General features: G+C 58.3%; 10 protein-coding genes across 10 annotated transcripts; 2 read left to right on the forward strand and 8 right to left on the reverse strand.

Moving 5' to 3' along the window:
• Positions 1–253: 253 nt before the first annotated feature.
• On the reverse strand, positions 254–5,977 carry ACA1_064620 (vacuolar sorting protein, putative; the record flags this gene model as incomplete). The annotated part of the gene is made up of 25 exons (XM_004339640.1): positions 254–410; positions 501–592; positions 679–795; positions 872–958; positions 1,048–1,172; positions 1,279–1,367; positions 1,475–1,584; positions 1,668–2,363; positions 2,455–2,520; positions 2,644–2,730; positions 2,839–2,973; positions 3,108–3,313; positions 3,414–3,567; positions 3,637–3,678; positions 3,758–3,863; positions 4,043–4,097; positions 4,178–4,317; positions 4,389–4,469; positions 4,542–4,603; positions 4,726–4,813; positions 4,919–5,028; positions 5,146–5,190; positions 5,280–5,378; positions 5,508–5,615; positions 5,753–5,977. 25 exons carry the CDS (start codon positions 5,975–5,977, stop codon positions 254–256), a joined length of 3,282 nt encoding a protein of 1,093 aa, XP_004339688.1.
• A 276-nt stretch (positions 5,978–6,253) lies between these two features.
• On the forward strand, positions 6,254–6,699 carry ACA1_064630 (stress responsive A/B barrel domain protein; the record flags this gene model as incomplete). Its single annotated transcript, XM_004339641.1, has 2 exons — positions 6,254–6,377; positions 6,530–6,699. 2 exons carry the CDS (start codon positions 6,254–6,256, stop codon positions 6,697–6,699), a joined length of 294 nt encoding a protein of 97 aa, XP_004339689.1.
• Positions 6,700–6,869: 170 nt separating this feature from the next.
• Positions 6,870–8,508, reverse strand: ACA1_064640 (farnesyltransferase/geranylgeranyltransferase, putative; the record flags this gene model as incomplete). Its single annotated transcript, XM_004339642.1, has 8 exons — positions 6,870–6,956; positions 7,080–7,299; positions 7,413–7,509; positions 7,638–7,739; positions 7,832–7,908; positions 7,972–8,076; positions 8,178–8,287; positions 8,452–8,508. The coding sequence occupies 8 exons, from the start codon at positions 8,506–8,508 to the stop codon at positions 6,870–6,872; spliced, it is 855 nt and encodes a 284-aa protein (XP_004339690.1).
• A 167-nt stretch (positions 8,509–8,675) lies between these two features.
• Positions 8,676–9,269, reverse strand: ACA1_064650 (ribosomal S29 subunit; the record flags this gene model as incomplete). Its single annotated transcript, XM_004339643.1, has 2 exons — positions 8,676–8,928; positions 9,208–9,269. The coding sequence occupies 2 exons, from the start codon at positions 9,267–9,269 to the stop codon at positions 8,676–8,678; spliced, it is 315 nt and encodes a 104-aa protein (XP_004339691.1).
• A 244-nt stretch (positions 9,270–9,513) lies between these two features.
• On the reverse strand, positions 9,514–10,859 carry ACA1_064660 (uncharacterized protein; the record flags this gene model as incomplete). The annotated part of the gene is made up of 7 exons (XM_004339644.1): positions 9,514–9,626; positions 9,720–9,789; positions 9,863–9,978; positions 10,072–10,197; positions 10,306–10,367; positions 10,462–10,568; positions 10,683–10,859. 7 exons carry the CDS (start codon positions 10,857–10,859, stop codon positions 9,514–9,516), a joined length of 771 nt encoding a protein of 256 aa, XP_004339692.1.
• A 387-nt stretch (positions 10,860–11,246) lies between these two features.
• ACA1_064670 (NADHubiquinone oxidoreductase, putative) lies at positions 11,247–11,961 on the forward strand (the record flags this gene model as incomplete). The annotated part of the gene is made up of 2 exons (XM_004339645.1): positions 11,247–11,712; positions 11,843–11,961. The coding sequence occupies 2 exons, from the start codon at positions 11,247–11,249 to the stop codon at positions 11,959–11,961; spliced, it is 585 nt and encodes a 194-aa protein (XP_004339693.1).
• Positions 11,962–12,118: 157 nt separating this feature from the next.
• ACA1_064680 (PB1 domain containing protein) lies at positions 12,119–14,270 on the reverse strand (the record flags this gene model as incomplete). Its single annotated transcript, XM_004339646.1, has 2 exons — positions 12,119–12,419; positions 12,502–14,270. The coding sequence occupies 2 exons, from the start codon at positions 14,268–14,270 to the stop codon at positions 12,119–12,121; spliced, it is 2,070 nt and encodes a 689-aa protein (XP_004339694.1).
• Positions 14,271–15,345: 1,075 nt separating this feature from the next.
• ACA1_064690 (uncharacterized protein) lies at positions 15,346–17,836 on the reverse strand (the record flags this gene model as incomplete). The annotated part of the gene is made up of 12 exons (XM_004339647.1): positions 15,346–15,437; positions 15,584–15,814; positions 15,885–16,077; positions 16,165–16,464; positions 16,565–16,615; positions 16,699–16,843; positions 16,919–17,079; positions 17,155–17,244; positions 17,318–17,412; positions 17,514–17,603; positions 17,687–17,755; positions 17,791–17,836. The coding sequence occupies 12 exons, from the start codon at positions 17,834–17,836 to the stop codon at positions 15,346–15,348; spliced, it is 1,563 nt and encodes a 520-aa protein (XP_004339695.1).
• Positions 17,837–18,120: 284 nt separating this feature from the next.
• Positions 18,121–20,607, reverse strand: ACA1_064700 (Tcomplex protein 1, gamma subunit; the record flags this gene model as incomplete). The annotated part of the gene is made up of 8 exons (XM_004339648.1): positions 18,121–18,373; positions 18,500–18,669; positions 18,771–18,873; positions 19,084–19,264; positions 19,336–19,618; positions 19,717–20,021; positions 20,135–20,407; positions 20,583–20,607. The coding sequence occupies 8 exons, from the start codon at positions 20,605–20,607 to the stop codon at positions 18,121–18,123; spliced, it is 1,593 nt and encodes a 530-aa protein (XP_004339696.1).
• A 191-nt stretch (positions 20,608–20,798) lies between these two features.
• Positions 20,799–21,580, reverse strand: ACA1_064710 (uncharacterized protein; the record flags this gene model as incomplete). The annotated part of the gene is made up of 5 exons (XM_004339649.1): positions 20,799–20,917; positions 20,979–21,057; positions 21,121–21,178; positions 21,265–21,309; positions 21,384–21,580. The coding sequence occupies 5 exons, from the start codon at positions 21,578–21,580 to the stop codon at positions 20,799–20,801; spliced, it is 498 nt and encodes a 165-aa protein (XP_004339697.1).
• Positions 21,581–21,679: the final 99 nt, after the last annotated feature.

Here is a 21,679-nt window from a genome sequence, read left to right on the forward strand (position 1 = left end):
GATGGAAAGAGGATGGATGAGTAATGAAAAGCTCGAAAAATGAAGCGCAAATTTTGTTTTCGCTTCGTTTTCCGCTGCCTCAACCATTTTTCCGTATTTTCTCTTGGCGCGTCCCATAATGTTTGCGGTTTGTTGTGCAGACGCACACTGGTGCATTGGTGCTTGTACGCCGTTGACATGCAACCACATCAATGAAGCCTGGTCTGGGGTTGGCAGACACACATTTAAACTTTGACAGTAATCAAGGAGTCCGTCACGTCTGTGTGGCTGCTGCTGGTGGCTGCTTTTGCTGTTGGGGTGGTGGTTGGCCAAAGCGGGAGGTGTAGAGGGTGATGAGCTTGGTGCCGGGGTCGAGCTCGCTCGACAGCCCGCGCAGGGCCTGCAATAAATACTCGATGTCCCCGTACAGCCTGCACGGCGGCACACAAAGTACGACACACAACGCACGGCGCAACGTGTTGGGTAATGCATGCGTGTAAGATAGGTCGGGGTGGGTGTACCTCTTCTTGCCGGCGGGCGTGAGCGATTCGAGAGTGTTGAATTGTTGTGTGAAGCGGGAGTTGAACATGTCGAAGATGGCCGTGAAGATGTGCTGTTGGGCCGCGGGAGGGAAGCGGTTTAGGTGGACCCAGCCTGGAAGGCGAGACAATTTGAAACGACAAGGAGACTCGGGTGTACCTTGATCTCGCTCGCGGGCAGTATCTTGGAGAGGACCCGGTAGAGGGTGCTGGTCTCCTTGATCAGGGTAAGCATGTACGCCGACGTCGACTTGGCAATGTTGGTCGTATAGTGGCGCTGGTGTACGACACGCACGAATGAGCGAGAGCGCACGCAGCTGAGCGAGTTACTGCGGCGGTGGTGGTGTGGTTACCGCGATGCCCTGGCTGTGCACCTCCGCACGGTCCTTCATAATCATGACCACCTTCGTAAAGATCTCCTGCCGATGCTCCTTGCAGTCCTGCAATAAAGCAATCAATAGATGAACAACGCAAACGTGTTTGATAGTTCGAAGTGTTAGGCGTGGTCGGGGCGAAGATGGTGGCGTACGCCGAGCACGCGGTCGAGGTCGTTGAGCAGGATGTGGTGCTTCTTGAGGGTAAGGTACTGCCCGATCCGCGCTTTGATGTGCGGAATCAGCGCCACCTCGACACCCACGCTCTCCGCGGCGAGCGCTGATTTTTCGCATGAGCACCACGGCACGGCAGAGGTGAGCGTTTTTCTCTCTTCTTCGCAGAGCGGACGCGGATTCACACGAAGGAGGTCGCCTGGTGTACGTACAGAGGTGCTTGGCAGTGATGGACTTGAGACTGGCCGCCTGCATCGCGCCGGCACCCAACACCAGTCCGCACGTCCTCGAGTTGAACAGGCTGTGGGCGAGAGTGGAGGCCGCGAGAGGCGCGTTGTTTGTCGGGTCAGTCGGGCCTTGGCGACGTTAATCAGAGCGGGGAGCAAAGGGGAAGGTCAAGACGCGCACCTGAGGAGTTCGACCACCTTCTGGAGGACGTCGGTACTGAGCGATGGAATGAGCGACAGGCAGTTGAGGTACTCCCCCACCAGCTTCACCAGTATCAGCGCCGCGTTCACCTGCGCAGATTGGTTATTAGCGCGCGTGCTGAGTACCGCGGTGCAGGCGTGGTGTGTAGGTCGACAGCAGAGAAGGCACGCACCACGTGGAACTTGCGTTCTCCGATCACGAGAGCCTCCGACACGCTGTCGCCTTGGCCCTCTGCGACCGATTCCGTTCGGGACGCCCGCCTCGCAGCCGCAGCCGATGACGACGCCGACGCCGACGCCGCGGCCGACGTGTCCCCGGCGGGTGCGGTCGTCGATGTGGTCGTCGTCGTGGTGGTGGCCGGCTGCTCGCTCTCAGCGCCGCTGCTGCCGTTGCTCGAGCCCGCCTTGGGGCTGTTGTCGGCAAGCTGGGCCGGGTTCTGTGGGGTGCGCTTGCGGAAGTTGAGCTTGTTGAAGAGCGTCTCGCCCATGGTCAGCGGCGACCCCGACGTGGGCGACGACGACAGCGAGCCCGACGGCGACGTCGATGACGACCCGCTCGTCAGAAACGTCATGGCGGCCGACGACAGCGTAGACGACAACCGGTCCGCCGCAGCGCTGAGCGAGCCCTCGCCGCCGCCGCCGCCGTTGGAGTTGACGTTGGTGGCCCCCGAGACTTTCTTGGGCGCCGTCGGCTCGGCTGCTGGTGGCGGCTGCGGTGTCGCGGCGTCGCCGCTTGATCTTCGCAGCTCGTTCCTTCGCTCGATGTCCCCGCGCTGTTGTTGCTGCTGCTGCTCGTGGGCTCGTCTGACCTTTTCTGACATCTGCTGCAGCCGTTGGTCCGTCGACCGTTTATTACGCGCCGCCAGGCCCTGACACCACACCCGCGCACACGCACACAACAAAGCGTCGGTCAGGTGCGTCGTGTGCGATGGGTCGCGTGTGTCGTGTGTCTGGTGGTACCTGGAGCGCATCGTCGCCAACAGGTGTGGCTATGTCTGTCGCGATTTGTTGGAATTCATGTGCAACCTGCGCCCGCCAACGAGGTCAGCGGCACACACACACACACACACACACACACAACACGCACGCACCACCGCACGCACGGTCGCACGCACTAGCTGCAACCAAATATGAGAAGAGGGGAAGAACCTGAGCCTGTGTCCACGTCTCCGACTCGAGGATGATGGCCATCGACGATATCCGGTTGTTGTGGAACCCATCCAAAAAGACTCGCGCCTGCCCCATGTCGCAAGACGAACCACATAGCAGAGGGCAATACACGAGACGACGTTAGTTGAGTTTGCGAACGCAAGTGAAGTCGGGGAGTGGGTGGGTGAGCCTCACCTGGCTCAGGAGCGTGTTGCGCAGGCTGAAGCACTGCTTCTTGCACAGCTTCTCGCCCTGCTGCACAAAGTGCATGGCCACGTTGTACATATCGACAAACTCGGTCGCGCTCAACCGCGCGTTGGCCTCCGACCGCTGCGCCACCACAAACACCTCACCGGTCAGCATGGTTTGTGTGTGCGTGTGCGGTGGTGCGTGTGCGGTGGTGCGTGTGCAAGGAGGCTTGCCATTTTGAGAAGACGCGCGCAACGCGAGTGGCTGATCTCGACGATGGACGAGAGGGTCTCCGAGCTGTCGAAGAGGATCTGGTTGCGGTACTCGTCGGAGATGGTGATCCGCGCGCGCCCCCACCACTTGCCCGACGCGCCCTTGTCCGCTGCGCCGCCGCCACCACCGTCGCCGCCGCCGCCGGTCCCGTCGCTCCTGCTGAGTGGGCGCGTAGCCGCCCCGAAATTCTGCTCCTGCTTGCCCACACCTGCCAACACGAAAGTGCGCGTGAGCGCACACAACGGAAAACGACACGACACGCGTGCGGCAGACAGACAAAGCGGAGCCGGGTGAAGGGCGACACGTACAGCTGTCGAGCACGGGCAGGAGGATGGCGTGGATGTAGGCCATGCGCTCGAGGCGCAGCTGGACCTGCGCGAACAGCGGCTGCAGGAAGGCCACCAGGAAGGTCGACGACTCGAGGTTCGCCAGCAGCACCGATATCTCGTCGACCACCATTCCCTGGTCGTGCGCACACATGCCCGTGAGACAAGTTTCATGCGTGCGCGTGTGCGGTGGTGTGTGCCGTACCGCGCTCGCGGGGCCGGGAGGTCGAAAGAAGTTCTCGACATACTGAGCGGCAAGAAGAGAGGAGGGGGTTAGTCGGAGGTGCATGTAGTGAGGATCCAAAGAGAAAAGAAAGTCGGCGTACTCGGTCGATGGTGGAGGAGACTTTCTTTTGCATTTTCTCGCGATACAGCTGGAACGCCTGACGAATCTTGCCCAGTCGAAGAAGACCGAACGCCAATGGTGACAATCTGTCGCAGTCCAAGAGTGTAAGGACCCATCGCACGAAACACACACACACACGACACGCAACGCACACACACACACACACACCACACACACACACCACCACCACCACCACCACCACCACCACCACCACCACCACCACCACCACCACCACCACCACCACCACAGGTGTTGCACAAGTTACCGTTCCTCCAAGCCCACCTCGTGAAACAATCGCTCCTTCTCCGCCTCGTCGCCCTCTGTAGGACACGCACGCATGAGGTAAACCCAGGTACGCTCATTTCAGGAATGGTGTTGGAATGTGCGCGCGAGCGGGTACCGTGTTCCCCGCCGAGGGCGGCCCACGCCTCCGCCGCTTCCGTGATCTCGGACGTCTTGCCCAGCGCGAAGCGCAGAAAGTCGTCCTGGATCATGCGCTGGATGAGGGTCGTCATCTCCTTGAGCTGCAGCGACGTGTGCCTGCCAGAGAGCAACGGTGAGTAACAGGCAAAAGAAAAGAATCGATTAAAGAAGGTGGAGAAGATAGGTACTTGAAGCTTTGGATGCCTTGCAGGTCCGACGCCAGTATGGCCTGCGTTGTGGCAATCAAATCCAGGGCGCCCGCGAAGTCACTGCCGGCACACAGAGAGGGTGGTAAGATAGAAATTAATCGATTAATTAATTGTAACCGCCGCCTAACAAACCTGTTCGACAAGAGCAGCTGAATGGTCGGCTGAGCAGCGCGGACTCGAGCAATCAGCTTCAACTGCACAGTGCCGAGCGCGGCCGTCAAAAAACAGTGTGCAACGCAAAATCAAGTGCCGCGTGCTATGCGCTCGGTGTTGCGTGTCGTGTGTCGTCTTGTTGTGAGCGTAAACCATAGTTTACCTTTTTGTAGACAACGATGCAGTTCTGTCTCCGCCGACGCAGGGCGACGATGTTTAGCGCCTTCTTGGCCTGTGCGTCGCTGACGGTCCTGATTGTCGGCGGGGAGGGGGGGCACGAGGTCAGACGCGAGGAATGCACCGCGCGTGGTTGGAATTGTTGCGATCGGGGCTGGGGAGGGCATGAGAGCTGTTACCCGAGGCTGTGCCGCACGGAGGAGATGGCGGTACATGTAGAGGCCACCTCGTGGTGCAGGTCCTGCAGCGTGGTGAGGGCCGTGAAGAACGAGCCGCTCCGCATAGACACCTTCGGTGTACGCGAGCGAACACAGGGTGAGAGGTTAACAAGCGAATGCATGCAATCGAGAGACGCAGCATATTGTGAGGGAAGACAGGACAGGACAGGGCAACCGGAGATGCGCACCTGTCGAACGAGCTCGACCTCGACCACGTCGAGATAGTGCGAAAGCTGCCCAAGGCAAGGGGAAAGCGCGTGTTGTGAGCATTTCTAGAACGTGTAAAGTGTCGTGTGTGTGGGCGGGTGTCGTGTGTCGTTACCTTCTCTTGGAGGAGAACAGGGGAGGAGGATCCGAGCGCGTGGCAAGTCTGCTCGAACGTCTCCGGGTCACTTAGCGAGAAGTCCTCTTGAAAATACACCTGTGTGGCATTCCGTTGCGTGAGAACGACATCCACGAGTAGCGCGCGATCATCACGCAAGGGAAAGGCCATTTCAACAGCGACACGGCCAACTACACGACATCAACAGGCTGCTCGTGTTGGTTGTACCTTGGGCACGGTTTGAATGTGGTGCTGCATGCCGTGGACGGCTTCGATGGGCACTGCTGGCCCACGCCCGTCCTCTTCCTCCTCCGTTGGTGCGTGGGCACGCTGAAACTGTTCTTGCAGCTGGCAAAGAACAAGAGATGAGACATAAAAATAAAGAAAAAAACAAACATAAATAACGACAAGATGTGATGCGAACAATAATCAAGGATTAAATATTAAAAGATGTTTTTAAAAAAATAAAATACCTCATTGACTTCGGCGATGTAGAGCTCCAATTCTTTGGCGGTTTCCAGGGCAGAGGAGGAAAGGGTGGAGGAGGAGCTGGTGCGTGAGTGGGTTGCTGGAGCAGCTCGTGAGGCTGAGGAGGATCGCTGTGAGGGGTCGTTCATCACAGCGCTTAGTGATTGCAGCGAGAACTTGGCAACTCGCTGCAGTTCTGTCTCCTCATCCTCGCTTCCCACATCCTCCATCTTCTTCTTTGGCGGTTGCTGCATTGGCTTCGCTAAGTACAAAACTAATTGATAAAAATGAGCGATTGGCGTGTAGCGTCACAAATCGCAATAATAATCACACCAACTCAGCTTCAGCTTCAGACCAGCACATGCGCGACCAGAGGCAGGGCGACTGCGTTGAATTCAAATGGATAATCAAGATTTTCTGGTCGAATTATGAAAAAAGAAAATAAACCCAGAAGAAAGAATCGCTCTTAATTCGAAATATTTAATTCGCCACCGACAAACAGCAAGATGGGCATTGAGCATTTGGTTTTGTTCAAGCTGAAGGAGGGAACGACCGAGGAGCAGATCGCTGAGCTTGTTGCCGGCCTGCAGACCCTCGCTTCTCTCCCTGGCGTGGAGAAGATCACCGCCGGTACATCTCCTTCCGCCCTTTCATCTTCCGCAGATCATCCTGGCGCGATCCCTTGGGAAGAGATGCGATCCATCATCAACTTCGCCACCAAGTGTGGTGTGGTGCAGTTTCACTTGCACAACACTCACCACCACGCCACGACACGCGTACAGGCAAGAACTTCTCGGAGCGCTCGAAGGGTTTCAACTTCGCGTTGCGCGTGACGTTCAGCGGCCGGGCGGCGCTTGATGCCTACCTGCCCCACCCGGACCACGTCAAGGTCAAGGACCAGTTCATCGTGCCCATCACCGAAGACATCCTCGCCGTCGACTACGAGTTCTAAGTCGTGGCGACCACTTTTTCCGATCTCTGTTGGGATCCACCAAGCCAGCGTTGGAAGAGGAACAACACGCACATAGAGGATAGAAAGCTCAACACGTTTTGTCTGTGCCAATCGACCAAGAGGAGGAGGAGGAGGAGGAGGAGGCGGGGTGTGGCTATGTGGAGGCTCGGCTAGCGGCGGGAGGCGATGAGGTCCTTGCGGTAGAGCCAATACTTCTTGTAGGTCTGCGCCAGGTGCGATACCAGCTCCTCGCACCCCTACCCACACGCACAGGAAAACGGGCTGTCAGTCGATCGAACGACACACAACACACGCCACAGGACACACAACACCACACGACACGCGCCGCACACGGGCTACACGGGAGGGGGTGGAAGTACCTGGACGGCAAGTTCGAGGCTTTCGGGAGTGGCCTCCTCTTCCCAGATGTCGACGAGGAGGGAGAGGACGTGGGCGCACGTCGGGTAGCGCTCCCGGCACTCCAGCGCCTTTTCCTTCACGTAGGGCTGGTCCGCAAACTTGCCGCCCTTGAATATGCCCGAGAGGTAGTACCAGGGGCTCTGGTTGTTGGGTGCCCGCTGGATCCACGACAGCGCGTAGCTATTTCGCGACACGCACGACACACATGACACGCACGCACACACAACACACAACACACAACACACGTGAGCGGGAGCTGAAGAGGGAAGAGAAGAGGGGTGTGAGAGGCGCACTCGATTTCCTCCTTCTTGACTTCGGGCGAGGCGAAGCCCTTGGTGTTGGAGATGACGTAGTATCTCTGGTTCCACGCTGAGTTGTTCCTGAAGTCCTCTGTTGCGTCCGCGTGTTGTGTGTGCGAGTGGTGCCATGGTCAGCGCTGGCTCCACAACTCGAGTATTCCCCACGCGCGCGAAACACGAAACACGCGCGCGCGCGCACACACACACACACACACACACCTTTAAGAAGCTGGTGGATGTAGTCGAGTTCACCCTCCCACAGATTGAACTCCTTCAGCACCCACTGTCTGTGCGCCCACGCATGGTAGTTCTTGGAATCCTCTGCACTCGCCACCATCGCCGCCGCCACACCGTGGTCACTCATCCACAACTTCGTAGGTGGGGCCCGGATTGACGGGACAGTGCAGTCGTACCCTTGAGCATTTGGGCGATGAAGTCGAGCTCGAACGAGGGGTCGCGCGAGCGCTCCACCAACGCCTTGCGGTGGTACCTGATGAATACAGACGCCACGTTGGCAACTAAGAGGGACGCATGTGCGATCGTGCGTGCGTACCAAATTTGATAGTTCTTGGGGTTCTCAGCGGCGATGCGATTGACCCACTGTACCTCCTCCTTGAAGTCTACGTCGAGCGCCACCAGAATCTTGCGACGGTAGGCCCTGGTCACCGCACACGCACACGCACACGCAGACACGCCACCGCACACACGAATTGGCGCATGAGCACGGAGCACATAGGTGACGAGAAGGCACTGGCTTACCAGGCGGTGTAGTTGGCAGCGTTAAGGCGGATGACTTCATCCGTGAGGCGTAGGGCGCGATCGCTCACCTCGCTGGCCTTCACCACCGCCCTGAAATAATCCATGGTCTCCTGGACTGGCACATCAGTAATAATCAATTGTTTAAAAAAAACATCAAATGAGAGCGTGGAATCATAAATAAAAGAAACAACAGGCCCACGCAAGCGGGGGGGTTACACTGGGGTGAATAAGCGATGGCACAGACGCCGCCTTGAGGGCCATCATCCTGTGGCACAGGCTGCACGTCTGCCCACTCGGGCCTCTTGGCAAAGGGTACGTATTCCTCTTCCATCTTGTATCTTGGTTGCGTCCTTTTATGTTTGTTTTTTTAATACGACAAAACACAAGAAATTGAACAGGAGGCTGAAGGGATAAATGAATTTATGGTCGCTGTGCAAAGATTGGGCGCGTCGTGTTGAAGAACCTCCTACACTCCTCCACGCCCCTCTACTTGATTGATCAGATCCGGGGGGACATTTTGGGCATTCGGGGCCAGCTCAAAATGGTTGGTTTATTGGGACACGAATGAGCATTTACCTCATCTGCGCGAATTGGAGAGGGGAAAAGGCGGTGAGAACAGGTAATCAGCACTAAGAACCGGTAAAGACATACCTTGAGGAAACCGATCTCCTCAGCGCGCTCCCTGAAGCACCTCCTGCACATCATGAGGCCGTACTTGCGGATGAGACCGTGGTTGTTTCCGCAGCGGCGGCTGTGGAGGAAATGGGGATTAGAAGCCAGCACATGCAAGGAGAGGAAAGTAGTGATGGGCGTGTATGGCATAGGTTACTCAGTATTTGGCTATACAGTGACTTCAAGAAGGTTTCAGTCCTATCATTGCATAAAAAAATGCATCTTCGTAACCGAAATGGGAGATGGAGGTCCGATTTAGGACCTCCGTCCACAGAGGAGAGCTTGATCCATTTATGTATAGATCACGCATAGAGATGGAGATGAATTGAAAGCGGGAGGTCGGTGGTGGACAACGTACCAGCTACGGGCATCAGGACCGAACTTGCGGGGGTGAGAGTTCCAGACGGCGGCGTGACCCATGGTTGATCTTCTTCGACAGCGAAAGAGGGAAGGCCGACGATGTGGGAGAGAAAGGAAGAAAGAACGTCGCGAGCCCCCGCCCCCTTTGTGTCCGGTCTTCTTCCCGGATAAATCCTGAAAATAACTCGTCACAAAAAGACATTTTTTTAATTGTCAAAAAATAAATAAATACGAGTGCTGCGCTATGTACAAAGACCCACCGGGGTGGTGTCCACGGCGTTCGCAACGCCTTTGGCCATGTGGCTCAGTGGAGCTCTTCGGTGTCGATGATGCCCACGTCGTCAATCAAAGCGTTGGCGGGCAAGAGGAAGCTGTTCTCCAGCGTCTGCGCCTTCTCCATATCGATCGCCCACAGAGCTGCAAGGGAAGCATCCGTTCTGGTCAGCCAACTGCGCAGGACATTCCCATCATCACGAGAAGCAAAACGGAAAAGCAAAACGGCCAAGGCACCTGAGCCGATGATGTTCGTGTAGAAGAAGAGAATATTGAACACGGGAATGCTGTCGAGCAACACCGCAACCTGCGTGCACACACAGTGATCAATTAGGGGTGTACACCGTTGACAGGGAGTTACACCATCAATCAGCCTGTACCGCGCCAAAGCTGAGGTAGTCATTGAGGTGGGTCTTCACGAATTTCCACTGCTGCAGGAAGGAGAGGCCCTTGCGCTCGAAGTACACCCCCTGGAGCGCCCACGCAAACGACACGCCTGGTCCAATCGTAGATGGGTGATACACGCAACACGAGTGTTAACGTGGGAGTCTGGGTGTGGCGCGGGGATCATGGGTGGACGTGCGCGTACCGTTCAGGCCGGCGTAACAAATGGTTCCAGCGACGGGCACGAGATTGATGGGCAGGGTGGCCACCATCTGGAAGAAGAGGAAGAGGAAGATGGCCCTCTGCGACACCCATTGGAAGTATGCGTTGCCTGACAAGATGGCCGACCTCACGTAAGTAGAAGCAGCAACAACAAAGACAAGACACAGATTCACTAGCTACACTGAAACAGCACCACGACACAACACCCACGGCATACCAGTGCCCTGTATGACCCTGTCCAGGCTGGAGAATTGAAGACCGTTCAGCTCAAACACCTTGCTGGAGGAGGAAGTCGACTCGCGCAGGTGAGCTCACACAGACGGTGTCCCGCAGATCAACGACCCACGGACGCAAACGTGGGATTGGAGCGTACGCGTAGAGCCGAGTGCGGGCGTGGTCGAGGAAGAGCTGGGCGAGGATGAACGACAGCAGCACCGTCTCCAGGAACACCAACACCAGCGACAAGATCCATGCCGCCCACTACACGCCCGCTCGATTCAGTACCATTCCATCTAACAACTCACACGTCGCACACGTCGCACACGTCGCACGCACACGCCGTGACGCACACGGAGACGAGAGGGTTGCGCGTACTGGCGGCAGAGAGGTGTAGGTCAGGAAGAAGAGGGCCTGCGGGTAGAGGCCGCCGGCCATGAGGACCACGAAGGCGCCCACGCCGATGGCTATGCTGACGACGATGGGCAACAGCACGGCGCCCCACAACTGGGAGGGGTGGTTCGCCAGGAACGAGATGCCCTTCAGCGGGTACATGTAGCTGGGTTGGGCGGCTCCGCCAAGGGCGGAGCCATGGGAACAGGCGTTCATTGGCACTGCCGTGGCTGGTGGAGACGAGGGAAGATGGGTGGGGATATAGATGGAAGAAAGCGAGGATGTGGCTCCTTCCTTGTAGTCTTCGCCAACGACGTGGTAATCCATGGATGCAGAGGGATCTTGTCAAGAAAAAAATCGTACGTGGCAAACGATACAGGCAGGCGGAGAAGAGGAGGCACAAGATGAGTCGGGCCTTGCTTGATGCACGGGGCGTTTGAGCTCGCTGCTGTAGGGTTGCGTTTTTACCGAATTTTCACACTGAACGGTTACCGCCGCACTTTATTTTATTTCTTTTTATATTTATTTATCTGGCAAATTGACAAAGAGATGAAGAGGCTCACCATCGCTCGTCGCCCCTTTACTTTTGCTGGGGCCACTCCCCTTTACCGCTCGGCGGCTCCTCTGTCGTCCCAGCAGCGCTTCCTCAAAGACATTGCCTCCAATTCGGCCAATGAAGCGCCCCCGAACACGGATGCCGCTCAGGTCCGCCTCCACATGGCGATCAAGGGCAATGCCGACGAGGTCTCCGAGGAGAGGCGCAAGAGCATCTCGGCCGTTATGGGCACCCCCGTCGAGCACCTCAAGCGCCGTGTGCGCATCTACATCCCGGCCCGGTGCACAATGCAGTCGGGCGTCCATTCCGCCACGTTTTGGAAGATTTCGTATCCCGAGGAAGAGAAGAACCATTGGGCCAACCCGCTCATGGGCTGGACCGCGACCAAGGACCCCGTCTCCAATCTCCACGTCAAATTCGACACCAAGGAAGCCGCCGTCGCCTTCTGCAAGCAGCACGGTACCCCCCCCCGGATTAATTCCCTCCATCATGAACACCATTTATTTATGTCTTTGTTTTCCATTTCTTTTGCACCGTGCACGCCCCCAACCGACAATAAATAACCCAATTAAAATAAATATATACCCAGGACTGGACTACGAGATCGAGGACAGCACGACCCCGTACGAGAACATCACGCCCAACAAGGACTACGCCGACAACTTCAAGTTCAAGGTCGAGCGCAGCCTCGAGCCCGACATCTACTGATCCATCCGTATTCTACCATTTCCCGCCTTTGCTCTTGTGATTGTTCGTGGCTGGGCGCCACCCATTCATACTAGACGCACACTCTTCCTCGACCCTCTCCTTCACCACGGCCACGATGGCGCGTGAGCGTGTGTGGTACGAGTACATTACATTACATTTACATTGCAGCCTCATCTGCTACATAGTCAGCGACGACGTCCATTGACATCGAGGGCGACGCGGACGCGGAAATCGACAGCGACGACAACGGCCCCGACGACGTGTCGGAGTGGGCGCGGGCCTTGCTGCGGGGCTTGAGGTGGAGTCGCCAGCTGATCGTGGCCCCGCTGCGCTCGAGCGCCTGACACCAGTCCTCGTAGGCGTAGCGCAGGGAGCTGTCGGTCGTGATCCGTATCTTGTCGCCCTCGCTGTCGAAGTAGTGCGCGCGCATCCGCTGCCCGTAGACTCGCTCGATCGCCCTGTGTGTCATGTCGTGTCGTGTCGTGTCAGCTTCATGAGGAGGAATCACCGATGAAGAAGATGAAGAGGATGAAGGTGTACCGGTGGAGGCCAGAGAGGGAGAGGTCCGTCTCGAGGTTGAGCCGCACGAGGGAGATGTCGTCGTCGACGACACACTTGATGGCGACCTCGCCGAACATGGAGCAGAAAGCGAGCGACGTGCACGACGTTGGCGACGCGTCCCACGTGGCCGAGATGGACGACGCGGAGTGCGAAGACGACGACGAAGATGAGGGAAACGAGAAGGAGAAGGTCGCGCCCATGTTGTTTCCCGACAAAGAAGACGATGAAGAGGAGGAAGACGACGTGGAGATGGTGGAGATGGTCGAGCCCGAGGAGTCATCGTCGCCGTCGAACAGCGTCGAGGTGCCGTGGGCCACGGCGATGAAGTTGGCCGAGTTGCTGGGCCGCTTGCCCGATGGCGAGAGCGGCGGCGACACCACCACAGCGGGCAGCGGACACGAGCCACCGCCACCATTACCGCCGTTGCCGCCGAACCCGAAGCCGCTGCCGGAGCGCCCGAGCGAAGGCGACCCTGACAATGGCGACGACGACGTGGAGGTGGAGGTGGAGGTGAGTGGGAGCGGGCTCTCGGCCGAGCGCGACCGGGGCATGCCGGTGGCCAGCCGCTCGATGAGCTTGGACCGCGTGCGCGGCCGGCCGTGAGAGGTGGCCCCGTCCCCCGCCGCCGGCGACGATGGCGATGACGTCGAAGACAAAGTCGGTGTTGGGCCGGAGAGGAACGAGTCCGAGTCCGAGTCGATGGCCGGGAACGAAACCGAAGACGGCGCCAACGACGAAGACGACGGCGATAATGAAGTGGCTGAGGGGGACGAGGACAGGGAAGACGGGGTGGTCGACGATCCGCTGAGGTTGTGGACGAGCCGTAGGAGTCGGTTGGGAGACGAGGCCACCGGCAGCGACGCAGTCACCGCGATCGGCGCCGAGTGGCCTCGCGGGATGGGCAGCTTGCCCGCCGCTTTTTGCTTCCGTCGCTCCTCTTCATTCTCCTCCGCGCCGTCATCGTCGTTGTTGTCGCCGTCTTCGTTCTCTCCGCCGTCATCGCCGCCGCCGTTGCTGTCGAGCATCGCCTGCCTGAGCTCGCGCTGGAGTCGCTTGAGGTGGCCCAGCTTTTTAACGCCGAGCGCGGCCAGCACCACCCCGCCGTCGGCGTGATGATCGGCGTGGCCGGCCGATGGCGAGGTGGAGAGAATGGTGTCGACCACCTTCACGAGCTGGGCGCCGTCGACCTTCTTCTTGCGTGCGGCTTTGGCGTAGTCGCCCAGCTCGATCGCCTGCAGCCACTTGGCCACCTCCTTGGGCCTCCACTCCTCCACCGGCGCCTTCTTGTGCTGTGCTGGTTCACCACTCTTCTTTTTCCATTTCCTCGTGCTTTTCTCCCTTTCTCTCTTCTCTTTCTTTTCTGTCGACGAAGCGCGAGGTCGAGTGTCTGCGGAGGAGGGCCTTCGCGGGGACAAGTGTAAGTGGGCGGGGGCGAAGGCCGGCAGGTCGCCGCTCGTGGCGCCGGTTCGCGTTCGTTCTTCGTTCTTTCGCTCGCGGAGGGTGAGGTTGGCCCGCTTGAGCCGCGCCAGCGCCTCGGACTCGTGGTGCGAGGGTGGAGAGGTCGACGGCGAGGCCATCACCAGGTACCCGCCCAGCCCCCCAGCCGTCGTCGTCGACGTAGACGTGCCGCTGCCGCTGCCGCTGCCGCTGCCCTCCCCCACGGCCAGCGGGTTCGTAGCCGCCACGTTCTCTGCGCGCGTCGACGACGTGGTGGTCGGAGTATTGCTTCGCGCTCGCTTCTCGTGCATCGATGGTCGCGGGGGGTGAGGACACAGTGCGGAGAAAAAGGCCGCACCTTCCTCCCGCGTGAGGGCTCTCGGTCCTTTTGCTCCCGGCGTCGAGCTCTTGTCGCGGGGCGACTCACGTTGGGGGCCTCCCTGGCAGGAGCTCCTGCTGACGGTTGCTCAGCCGGGTGTTTTTGGGAGATGGTTGCTGCTGGTGGTGGTGGTGGTGTTGGCCTTATCGACTCAGCCGTGTCCTGCACAAAGAAGCAAGAAAAGCGAGAAATAGTGAGTTGGCCTTCTTCTCTTCTCTTCTCTTCTCTTCTCTTCGCTCCCTTGTCTTCTCTTCTCTTTTCTTGAAGCTTCGCCCACTTACAGGGGCAGCTCCCTTTTGGTCTCCCCTCACAGGTTCCCTTCTCCCGTCGTATCCAGGGCTACGGCCCAACCCTCCCCTTGCGAACCTGGGTAGCCGCTCGGTCTTGCTTCTCGCTCTGCTTGGTGGGTCTGTTCTGTACAGCTGGTGGTGTGAAGAAAGAACATCATCAGGGAGTGATGAGCATCACGGGGCAGTGTTGGAGGCAATAGGCGGGGCAGGTGTGGTGGCACGGTCTGTGCGTACTGCGGTGGCGAGGCAACATGCATGTCGGTTAATAGGCGCCACGCGCCCCCGCAGGGACAAACTTACGTAAGCTTGAGCGCCCAGCGACCGTTTCCCGGGACCCTCGAGCTTACCATTATGTCGGCAAAATTGAGTAGCCAGTGAAAGTCGCGGGATGGTTATCTAGGCAGCCAATCAGGGATAAATTCGATCACGTGTCGTTCTTACCCGGCGGTCAAACACCCCAGTCAGCTTGGTCTCTTCTCCACTAACCGCGGAGTTTGCCCACACTGTCGTTAACTGTGCCCTTAGTGCACCGACCAAACAACAAACAATCACTCGCGAGCGGGCAGGTTCTCTAACACGGCCTCTCAATTCTTGTGTGTCCGGGCTTCCGGCGAGCCGGTGCAACGCCGAAAATAAAACAAGCACCGACAAAACGACACGCAGTGAACACTCCACGGCAAAAATAAATAATAAGGATGGCCGTAGCAGCAGAACAGGTCACACGGTTGCTGATGGGCGCTGCCGCCCGTCGATGTCGCGCCATCTGCGCTCCTGTACATCCCAGGCCATCACCGGCTGCAGCTTCCGTTCTGCGATTGATTGGTGCGTGTTGTTGGGTGTGTTGCGTGCGTGTCGTGCCGGCATGTGCGACGGGCGCGGGTGAGCTTCCTCGGTTCCAAAAGGACCAAGGGCTCCGGCTGAGCCGAAGGCAGAGCAGCAGGACGGCGATATGTACCCAGGGATGGGAACAAGAGGGAGGGCGTCGGGAAGGAGGGCACGCCGCCCAGAATCTCCCGGTCACGCGCGTCGAACAGGTCCGCGGGCGCCACGCCGGGCCAGGCCACCCGCTCGACCACCGCCTGTGTGTGGCCGCCCTCGCGCCCGCTGATCGCCACCAGGCGCTGCTCGAAGGCCTCGCGAAGGTCATCCAGCGACGTCGACCTGGCCAGCAAGTGATTCTCGTGCTCTGCGACCAACGCACACGCATGTTAGGTCATGATAGTGTCTTCTATGAAGAGGAGAGAGTCGACACGCACCGTGGAGATGCAGTCGGTTGAGCACGTTGAAGCCGCCTTCGACGAGAAAGTACTCGGCAGCGTTGGCGGCGGGGTCGGCTCTATCTTCGAGGATGGAAAAGACACGTCGCACCAGTTTGCCATAGCCACCTCGGCTCCCGCGCGACATGTACCAGTCCACCACTGCCCCGATGCGCGTGAACACGAGCCTGTGCTACTCACCGCACACGCCACCGCACGGCACAATACACGTTCAAGATTGAAGAGACGAATGACATGTTAAGTGAACCACGGGAGGTACCTGCAACTTGGTGGAGCAGTCGCTGCAGACCCATCGCCACTCCTTGTGGAGGTGCGCCCCGCCATCGCCGTGCCGCCGCGCGTGGGACGACGTCGAATCGAAGGACACCTCCTCGAGCGCGGGCGCGATGTTGACGTACTCGCCCCGCCGTCCGTCGTGCTCTCGTCCGCCATCATGCGGGTGACCCGCGATTCGGAGCACCCGGAGGGGCATCTGGGGCTTGGTGTGGTAGGGGAGGGTGGCGACTTCGATCCATGGCAGGTTGGCCCGTCCGAGCCGGGCCTTCTTCAACGGACCGATCTGCACATGAGGGGGAGGGCGCACGACGCTCAGTGAGCCTACGTGTGCGATGTGGGTGCAGTGTGTGCTACGCGTGCGTGTGCGGCTACCAACAACGAACCTTGGATGTGTCATACACTTCGACGGCCACCACGCCCTCGACCGCCATGGCCTGTGCCGACGCCGAGCCCGTTGGATCAGGCACTCTTATGCTCCATTGATTTGGGTGGAAGGGGGGCGAGGAAGGCGGAGTACCTGGTCTTGAAGTTCGAGGCGCGGCTCGGGGAGCTTCGTCACGGTAAGCTGCCGGGTCGGGTCCCTACTGTTGGCTCGCGCCTCTGGCAGGTCCTCACTATTGTGCCCCAGCTGCAGGAAATCCGCGAACCGATGAACGATCATCCTGCGGGCATGTAGTGTTGTGAGTGTCGCGCGCGTGCCGTGTCATGTCGTGAGACTAAATGGGGAGGGCACGGACCTGTCAAACGCGGTGAGTGAATGGGGAAAGGTGTAAACGGCGTGCGCTACGGCGGCCTGACGGAACTTGACGAGGTCGGTGAACCAGTTCCGGTACTGCTCGTGTACCAATATCTCCTTGATCTTACGCTCCTCTTTGGCCCTCTTCTTCGCCGCTTCGCTCTGTGCATATTACGCAGTTCCACCCAGACCAACACCGCGTCAGCCGACGACGCACACCAACCAAGACACGCTTACCGTCAGGGCGTCGTTCAGGTTCTTGGTTTGGTTGTACGACTCGTAATTCGAGTGCTTGTATAGCAGCGCCAGATCGAGCCTTCCCACACCCTGGCCATCAGGACCCAATCAATGGCGATTGTGAAGGGGTGGCCCACAACTGTGAACGTGATGGTCCACGTACCCGAATGGTGAACTCGCTCTCGACTTCCTTCCAGCCCCTGGCCCAACCCGACACCACACGCTCGTTGCGACATCGCCAGAACTTGCCTCCTCCTCCTATTCCGACCACATCGCCACGCCACGCAAACATACACGCATCAGGGTCCGTGAGTTAGGCCTTGACTTGGATCCGGTGACCCTCAGATGTTCAGACGTACGTCCACCCTCGTCGGTGAGGGACCCGGCGCGAGGACCGGCAGGACTGCCCCACGGACTCGCGCACGCGACCGCGACGTCAAGGCTATTCGCTGTGCTCGCACCGCATGCCACACATGCCCACGCACGCACTAGTCAGGGAGTGGTGTCGATAGCGTGCAACTTGTGAACGTACCCGAGCTTAGTAGTTGCATAAGTTTCTGCTTGGTGCGGTAGTGGGCTGGTCCTTCGTTTTTGGGGTCCCCTGCAGTGTGGAGTTCATTAGAGGAACTCGAGAACCGAACGTGGGAGGAGCTTCGCACGCTTGGTTGTTGTAGCAAGGCATCTTCTTTGGGCCGCGGACGCTCCGCCGCCCAACACCTTCATAGAATGACCTGTCGCTGCACCAGCTCTGAGCGTAAGTCCCACCACCGGTCGTGGTGCACCGTTACTCCAAGCCGATAAGATGCTAAATCGCTCCGGGTGGGCACACATGCGTTGCATCTTTTGTTTTCTGTTCTGCTCCTTCTGCTAAATTCTACGTGGAAAAAGGTTTGGAATTGATGGCATGCGTTCGTTTATTGTCGACAAGCTGGCCGAGAGCCAGGCAGGTGGAGCAGATGCCACCACTTACTGGCCGCCCTTCTTCTTCATGCCGGAGACCACGTCATCCACTCTAAGCAAAAGACAGGCGGCCTCGATGGCGGTCTTGATGGTCTGCGCCTTGACCGAGTAGGGCTCGAAGACGCCGAGGCCCATCATGTCGGCCAGGGTGCCCTTCACGCCGTCAATGCCCCACGACTGGTTCTTGCCCTCGGCGTGCTTGGCCCTCAGCTCCGTGAGCACGCGCACCACGCTCGCGCCGCAGTTCTCCGCCAGGGTCCTGCCGTGCGCCAAACAACGCGCGTGAGTCCAGCGCACGCAACGCACGACATGCGACCAACGACACGACGCGCTACGAAAACGGAAAGAGCGAGAGAAGAGAAGAGGAAGGAATGGTTAAGCTTACCTGGGAATGACTTCGAGAGCGTTGGCGACGGCAATGTAGGGCCACTGCTCGACACCCTCGATGGCCTTCGACTTCTCCCGGAGGGCCTGCGAGATGGTCATCTCGGAGGCACCACCGCCGGGGCACAGACGCGGGTCCAGCAGGATGTTACGGGCCACGCAGGTGGCGTCCTGAGAGAAAAGAAGAGCAGGACAAACGACGTGATGAGAACAATGGCTTTCGGCGATACTGTGATGCGTTGCAGAGTGCTGTAGCGAAGGGGGGAAGGTACCTGGAGGTTCCTCTCAACCTCCTTGAGGACGTCCTTGCTGGCGCCGCGCAACAAAATGGTGCAGGCCTTAGGCTCCTTGCAGTCCTCGATGAACGAGAAGTACCTGGATTCACGCGAGCGTTAGCCGAGCCGAGATGTGAAATGGCAAGATAACAATGAAACACTAACTAAAAGCGTGCCCAGAATGCTCAGAAATACCACTACTCGTATTGTCAAGATCATGAGATTCAGACACACAAAGCAGTCATCACAGCGCCGGGTGCACAGACGAAGACGCGAGGGGGGGGGCTAAGAGAGGGCGGGGGCTACATACTCATCACCAATCTTCCTGACCTCGAAGAGTCCGCACTTGGTACCGAGATCGGACTCCTTGGCCTCCTCGACTCTGTTCACGATGACGGCGCCGACAGCTCGGGCGATTCTGTTGTTGTCGGTCTTGCGGAGCCTGCGGAGCGCAGTGATGTTGTTCTTCACGAAGTAGTGCTGCACAAGATCTGTTGCGCGGGAAGTGCCATAAGTGAACAAACGAGGTAGTTGTTGGCGAGGGGTGCGGTCTCTGCCGTACCGGAGACACCCTTCTCCGTGATGACGAGGTCGGGCTTGAGGGCGATAATGTGGTCGCAAGTCTTCTTGACCCACTCCTCCTCGGCCCTCAGGATCGCCGTCCAGTCGCCCTCCTTGGTGACATCCATCATGATGTTGTTCTCGCCCTTCGTGTACTCGAGGGGGCAGTCGAGGAGGAGAATGCGGGGGTTCTCAATCCTGCGCTTCATCTTCGAGTGCAGCACATCCTTGTTGAGCATCACGCCCTTGAGCACATAGCTGTCCTCCAGTTCGCCACCAGGCACCTGCGCGCGCACACACACACCAGAGGGAGGGAGGGAGGGAGAGAAAGGGCTGTTCACCGATCGTCCAAGAGAAAGCTTGGGTGGCAAGAGGTGGATACCTTCTCAATCTTGACGTAGCGCTTGATGTCGATCTCCTTGCGGTTGCCATCTTGGTGGACAACAGCGGAGACGGAATCGAGGGCAAGGTCGCACATAAGATCCATCCAGCGGCTGACGAATTTGGTGGAGAGGCAGCTCCTGATAATGCTCAAAAGCTCTTCACGCTTGGAAATGTCAACCTTGATGGCGAGCTTGTCGAGGGCCTCGATGGCGTCGTCCCTGGCCTTGAAGAAGCCACGGATGATGACCGTAGGGTGCATGTTCTTCTCAAGGTAGGGCTCTGCCACGGTGAGCATCTCGCCGGCTGGAGATAGAAATCACACGATGTCAAAATTGCAATTTTAATGCCAGATGGAGGGAGGCATCGAGAAGAATCCTCATCGAAAGAAATCACAAAGAAATCGTAGGCTAGCGTACCGAGAATGATGACGGAGGTGGTGCCATCGCCGACCTCCTCATCCTGGGTCTTGCTGAGCTCGATCATGCTCTTGCCGGCCGGGTGGCTGACCTCGAGCTCGCGGAGGATGGCATTGCCGTCGTTGGTGAGAACGATGCCGCCCATGGAGTCGAGAATCATCTTGAGCATGGCGCGCGGGCCAAGAGCTGTGCGCACAACGCTGCAGACGGCCTTGGCAGCGGCAATGTTGTTCCTCTGCGCCTTACGACCGCTCTCGCGCTTCGTGTTATCGGCTACATAAATGGGAAGAAGCGTAAGTAGATGTATGCCGCGATCGTGCAAATGCTTTGTAAATGATAAGATAAACAGCAGATCAGGAAGCAAAATTGCTGCTGCTGGCCATGCATCGATAAAGGCAGCACGGGACGCATATTGAAACCCCTCTGGGGACGAAATTGGAGTACGCACTGAGCACAAGAATGGGAGCCTGCATGGGAGGGGCGGCCATTGTGTGAGATGCGAGATGAGAGGACAGAGACAATCGAAGGCCCGAACGGAAAAGAGAGCGAGAAAATGGCTCCTTTTCCCAGCCATTTTTATTTGTAATTTCTTCCCCCGCTCACCACGGCGCAAGAAGTCTGTACAGGAGGGAGCGAAGAGGCTTGCTGTGCAAGCAGTGCTCGACTAAAGGGACTGTTCAAGGAAATGAACTCTTCGCAGGCTCTTCCAATAAAGCGCGAATGTGATGATCCAGCTCCCCGTCCACGCGAACGTTCGCAGCTTGGCCAACACGATGTTGGAGCCTGGCGGCAGCGTGAGTGTACGTGAAAGAGCACATGCGGCGATGGGTGTAGGGATGCCTACCATAGATGTAGAAGATGGTGTAGAGCAAGCGGAGAAGCACATAGGCCAGTGCTAGCCTGTCGGCCACTCGCGCCTCCACCTTTGAGGAAAAGAGAAGTGAGTGGGAGAGATTAGCGAGACGAAGCACAAGCGAGGATGATACCCGGGTGATGATGGCGAGAAGGATGGCCGATGCATAGACGGGGTAGGACTCCACCCCACTGGCATGCGCAGCAAGGCATCGCCTTTGAACAGTAGATACAATACCGTCAGCCGCAGTGACCATGCAGCTGTGGGGCTCACTTACCGCATGTACGACAAGACTGCCTCCTTGTGCTCTTCATCCTCTGCCCTGTGGTGTCGACGGCCAGTGAATAACAATCTTGGAGAGGGCAAGGAAGAGGGTGCGGGTAGAGCTAAAGTCACCTGTAGATATTGGATCGCGGTTCGATCTCATCCCAAGAGTGCTGGCCCAATCTGCGCATGAATTTGCGACGATAGAGGAAGACGGGACCCCAGGCAAGCCCCACGCATGCCCCCAGCGATGCAAGGGAGAAGGCCCACGGTCGCCGCCAGAACGAGAGTGAAAAGGGGAAGACCGGTCCGCTGATGGTAGTCTGCATCCCGGCCTCTGCTGCGGTCTGGATGAAAGATTGCAGCATTGAGGAAGGGGGGAAGAACTGGTCCGGGCGGAGGAAGGCTGCAGCGGGCGACGAGAGAGT

The sequence above is a fragment of the Acanthamoeba castellanii genome (assembly GCF_000313135.1).
Source record: "Acanthamoeba castellanii str. Neff unplaced genomic scaffold scf7180000084599, whole genome shotgun sequence".
Lineage (NCBI taxonomy): Eukaryota > Discosea > Longamoebia > Acanthamoebidae > Acanthamoeba > Acanthamoeba castellanii.